Genomic DNA, 6,000 nt, shown 5'->3' on the forward strand with positions numbered 1-6,000 from the left:
TCTTCAAACTTTCGAGTTGGGTACTAAATAAACGAAAGATCTGGGCACGAAATGGACATTCGTTTTCCTCGGAAATAACAGAGATAAGAAACAGGGTTAACGTTACAAGTAGCCTGAAGATCCATGCTATGATTTCTTATTCTATATACTGATGGCGAAATATATAGCATGGTATGGGCTGAGAGTTTGAATTTCCCATATCCTAATAACGGTTGTAAACATAGCCAATCAAACTTTGTTATTCTTTTACTGGTCACACTTTCTTAGAGAAAGCGCAAGTTCCGAAATTTGGTTTTTGTTTTAGTAAGTGAGGACAGCGCTAAATTCGAAATTTCCCACTGTAAATTTTTTGAGGCAGATTTGTGCCTCACAGGCCATACTCGCCCTGTATACATCAGATTATAAAAATACAGGACGGTTCTCCTGTCTACGTTACAAGTTATTTGAAGAGACAGGGGTGTATAGAATAAAACATGCCCTTTGTGTGTGAGGGCTTTACTACGACAAACTTGAAAATAAACCTTGTTTTTTCGAAAATGGATTTTTCAAAAGAAATTTGATTCACTGTTATTTTAAAAGCTAACCAACCTTCCTCGTATCCTTTCTCTCCACCAAAACAAGATACTGTAGTGATCAAAACAAATACCGTCACGGCGAACATTAACATCATTTTCAAAATAAATTTTTCTTCTTGTAAAACTATATATAAATTTATCAAATAAAAATCTTAAAATTTCACTCTTCGAATTCTGTGAATTCTCAAAGTAAGACGAAACTTAGCTAACGCACATGCAAGTACCGATACATCATATGAGCTTATGCAAAAGATTAGTCTGTAAGGTGGAGCGCGCTTTAAAAGACGATGAGCTCCATCTTCGTTAATTTTTATTGTTAATAAAACTTTTTGGTTTTATTTTTCAAAAATATAAAATTTTTGCATGCAAAGCATTTTTTTTTCGCGTCCGAACAACCAAAGTGGCAGTGAACATCGACCACTGAGCATATCTAAAATCCTAAATCATCAACGAACCATATAGAACAAACCGATGCTATGTCCTAATATTCTGTGGCTCGAAATTATTAGAAAATCTACAAATTGTACGCTATTTTCTATAAGAATATACTTTATAAGAATTTAAATTATTAAGAATATGATAAGAATACCAGCAGAATGGAATTCGGCAACTGAACCTAAAAATGCCATTTTTAGAGCATTTTACCTGTAACTTGTCAATTATCCCCCAGCAATGCTAAAAGCTTTCACAGAAATGCCAAAATTCTCCACTGGGAAATTAATTTTTATCCCCACTGTTGGAAAAAGTTCCACCGGGACTGTGAGATAAGGGGGTGTTATATTTTTCCTGGCTGTATTATGTACAGGTTTAATTTATTTAAAAACATCCATTAGGGAACAAACAATGTAGAATTAAAAAAACGACATTCAACTTACCATCTGTTAGATTCGTGAAATGTCCGTATTTATTTCCGTTACCGTTCGAACTTTTTCCGTCCCCGTTTCCATTGCCGTTATTCGTTTTCTCGGCTTCTCGGCTGCCTTTGATGCATCGATTACTTTCGCATTTTGCATTGCAAACACAAATCTCATCTTCACCACAAAATTTGTCATTTTGGCATTCTTTACCTGCGGCGCTTTCTGAACAGAATAATCCTTTGATGACGCCCATGTAGGCAGGCTCGCCCTCCGCCTCACATTTTACACCCTCCCGTGACGTGTAGTATTTGTATTCCGTACCTGTAAAAAAAAGAAAATCTGGTTGAAAGTGTATTGTCTCCCACACTAATTCTCTTGAATTAGTCTAGCCATCGGTCAAATTCTTCTTGGTGTATTAAGCGGAAAGATCAAAAGAGACGCACAGATTGGTTGGAGGGAAAAGAGCAGGTGAAAGTGTAACCAAGGTGTGAAACCGATAATACGCACTATTATTTGATAATTGGTGATTAGCTGTAATTATCAGGGTGAAATATAGGGAAAATATAGAGAGAAAAAAAGTTAAATGATGTTGTTCTGAACAGTAAATTTTTAAAAGAGATATTTAAAGGAAGAAGAGGAAGAAGGTCACAAGAATAAATAGAAATAGATAGAAATGCTCGGAAATGCTAATGTCAGCATTTATATTTTTTCAGGGGGTAATTATTTCATGTTTTGCGGGAACATTTTCTTATCAATCTTTATATTCTTCCAGATAATCAACAGTAAATTTTCTTTCAATTACAATTTTCTTATAAGAACACCCAAAGTTTTTGAAGCCTAACTCAACTTTATAAGTTTTAAGCCTAAAAATGTTCTTATTTTCACCATTTTATGAGTATTTTTGCCCATTTTCCTAAGAAATCGGCTGTTTTAGAGTCTGCAAAGCCTTAAAACGTTCTTAACTTGTTCTTAATATTTTGGCCATCAAAGCCAAAAAAAGTGTACTGAACTTGAGTGTTATTTTAAGCTCCATTTTTTAAATATCTTTATTTGAAATAATGAACTGTTCGACAAAAAACACCCCGTGTGTTGATAAAATTTGATAAAAATCATGAAGATATATAATTTCTATTTATGTATATCTCCCTCCTCCGTAATATAATTTGCGAGGGCAAGTTTTCGTCTGAGGGGACTGGAAACTGGTACCTAGTTTTTTGAATTTTGATAGCTCTATCTAGTGTTTTATATAAGATATCTGTTATCGCATATTGCACTTATTGGTATGCCGTCAAGGGACTGAGGGAACTTAAATTGAAAAAAATTAATCTTCCTTCAAGAAACTGAAATTGGAAGAGATTCTCTTCGTTATTACTTTCCCTTTATAATCAACAATCAAATTAAGGATTAGGAACAATAGAAAAATTAGGATTTAAAATGAATCCAATCCCTTTTGCATTACGTAATCGTTATTTAGAGGATTGCAATTTAAAGTATATGTACTTCAATGTTTAAAAAGTGTTTACCCAAACGCAGAACAACAAATAAAAACAAACATATAAACAAAGCAAAAATAGTATTTAAAAATGATTCAATGGGAATATAATATGGTAGGAGGGGCAGATTAAAAGTTTTAAATATATATTTTTCATCCTATTGTATTGCAAGGATCTAGGGATTAAATATTTTCTTTTTTAGTAATTTTTGATAATTCCTCAGTTTTTTTTCTAACTGTTAATCACGTGATATCATGCATGTTAAAATAGTAACGGTGCATGATCGACCACATGTCTTTTTACAAGAACAAACTATGTAAGAACATATGACTTTGTGGATTCACAAACACTCAGTTTCTTAGGAAATTGCAAAAACATGCTCATAAAATGATTAAAATAATGATAACAGGTTTAGAACATTTTTAGGTTTCAAACTTAAACATTTTAAGAACATCAAAAGGTTTTGTATTTCGGTCTCTCAGGTTTTTGTTCTTATATTTAATTTATAATTATATTTAGTTATTTAGGCTTTATATGTACCCAATTTTTCCTACTTTGCCACCTTAATTGCTTGAAATTTAGAAATTCCAAGCTCAGTATTGTTCTTAAATTTTTTCTTATTTTTCGCAATTTTGAGCCTCATTGTTCTTATAAAATTGTTCTTATAAAAAGTGTAGATAAAAACTTATGTGAGCAGATTGATCTTTTTTTACTGTAGTCATGAATACACGTTTTTTTTTTATAAGGAACCTTAACTTTGCTCTGAGCCTGGAGTTCCTTATTTTTACAGAAAATTTCAGCCTCAAAGTTCCTTATGAGTTCCTTATTTACATGGCTGCTGAGTTTGGATAACCATCTCTTACTGTTCCTTAAAGCTTGATTTCTTATTCTCAGCCTGAGCAGTTCCTTAACAATTCCTTATTTTTTGGACCATTTTCAGCCTCGAGTTCCTTATAAACGTGTTCCTTATAAAAAAAAAACGTGTATTTAAACTAATGTTTTATAATTTTTGATGTCTCTATTTGCTTAAGAAATTATCTGAACTAAAAATTATCAAAATGAGAAAATATTTACAACTCATTTTCAGCATTAATGCTGAATACGAAAATAAGAATAGATGTGACGTTTTTAAGGCATCCATAAAGCATTCCAATAAGGATCAGGAATTTTTTTATGGAATTCTACTTTTGTTATACACGCTTTTTTTTGTATAAGAATACACTTTATAAGAATGTCCATGATGAAAATGGCCAAAAAATTAAGAATATGTTAAGAATATCGCCATCATGGAATTTTGCTACTCAGCTAAGAATGCCATTTTTAGAGCATTTTCAAAAATGCCATCTCTTGCTTGAGAAGTATGTATTAAATGTTAAATCTAGTCTGAATTAGGGCCCTAACCTAAGAATATGCTGTAAGAATATTTCAGGATGATTTTCCCCAAAAAGTTAAGAATATGTCCATGGTGAAATGGATTTACACCATTCTTATAAAAAAAAGTGTGTATTTGTTTTTTCGTGGGGGTATTTAGATAAAAATTTATGAATAAAACTTTCAACTTTCCAAAGAATATTTAGATTTTTAAATTTTTTTTTAAAGATGTGTTTCTTGTACACACCCCTGTATGGTGTAAAAATTACGAAAGAAATTGACAAATTTTAAGCTTAATAATGGGTTACTTAGACACGGACAAAATAAAAAAATTGTAAAATCTCACCATCCTTGCCCGGTGAAAAGAAGTGTGGAAATCTTCACCCTATGTATACTAAGATTTTGAGACTTAAAATCCGATTCGGTGAAATTTCACTACTTGCGTAGTCACCCCGGTGGGATTTAAAACTCCAAATGAGACAGGGGTGTTTGTATAGTAAAAACAAGAAAGATTTATTCAAACACAACCTAGAGGCTTTAAGAGTTTAAGTTATACTTACCAAAGGAAGGGGGTACAACCATCAGCAAAACCATGAAAATAAGCAGAGTTTTAGATAAAAGCGTCATCGTGTCTCGTATGTAAACAAAAATCAAGGCCAATTTTTTTCCAAAACTCAATTTCAATTTAAAATCCAATCAAAGTAATAAAATAGCTCTGTTCCGATGGAATTAGCATAATAAAATTCTATGCAATAAACCTTCGATAATTTTTAAAAGATTTTTGATGATTTTTCTGTTCAGGTCGAGCCAACTAATTTTTTCAAAATTTAATTTCAGTACTAAATCTATATTTTGTCATCTAAAAATAAGAAAATAAATCAATAAATAACAATATAATGAATAAGTCAAACTTTATTGACCTATGTATGTATTCAACATTTTCCTTTTAACCCTCACACGCAAGAAAAGCAAAAAAAATAACTGTAAGTTTGTAGTTACGGTGACGGTCAAATTCAATTCACCATTCATCAGAGATGGTAGTGATATTAAAATTTTATAGACCTGACCGACCAACACTTTATAGATATAATAATTATAGATTTAAAACTGTTAAACCTCTAGATTGTAAAGATTAACAAAGATTCACAAGTTTCACAAGGATACAGACACGCTTGTCGACCCACTGTTGGCGTTTGGTACAAAATTTATGTAAAGAAATTTTTAACGCGAAAATTCCTTTCAAAATTAGATTTCATGCCCATATTATTTTAACATAAATCCCAGTAAGTAAACAAAAAAAACGAACTGAAAAAAACACTGAATATTTTTTGAAATATTTTTTAAGCCAAACGAAAAAAAAACAAACAAATAAACAGTCTAGCTAATCCATATTATTCAAAAATATACAGTACTATTCAATCCATACATAAAAAAGTCATATCACATTCAATGTTGTAACATTTCACACAAAATTGGTAATTTGCTTCGCGGGACCGAACCCTACTCAAACGGAAACAAAACAATAACATAAGCACTTTTTTTAAGCCATGATCCGATTCCATAAACCAACGTGATAAGATATAAAATTCAATTAAATAGTGTTCAAACAAAATTACTACGTCATTTTAGCCCCCTAAAAATGTATACTGTATTATTATAACCACAGAAGCTTGAGATCAACCTCTTCCTAGGAGTGTAATCCAC

At 31.5% G+C, this 6,000-nt stretch overlaps 1 protein-coding gene across 1 annotated transcript in view; it reads right to left on the reverse strand.

The window, feature by feature from the left end:
• LOC136819823 (neurogenic locus protein delta-like) overlaps positions 1-5,143 on the reverse strand; it is a 33,062-nt gene extending 27,919 nt beyond the window's left edge. Inside the window, exons 1-2 of the mRNA XM_067076064.1 lie at positions 4,857-5,143; positions 1,451-1,753 (exon numbers count right to left, since the gene is read on the reverse strand). Coding sequence (XP_066932165.1) covers positions 1,451-1,753; positions 4,857-4,923 — 370 coding nt within the window. The 5' untranslated portion in view covers positions 4,924-5,143. The remainder of the gene's footprint in view (positions 1-1,450; positions 1,754-4,856) is intronic.
• Positions 5,144-6,000: the final 857 nt, after the last annotated feature.

Source organism: Clytia hemisphaerica, unplaced genomic scaffold (assembly GCF_902728285.1).
Source record: "Clytia hemisphaerica strain Z4C2 unplaced genomic scaffold, Clytia hemisphaerica genome assembly, whole genome shotgun sequence".
NCBI classification, from domain to species: domain Eukaryota; kingdom Metazoa; phylum Cnidaria; class Hydrozoa; order Leptothecata; family Clytiidae; genus Clytia; species Clytia hemisphaerica.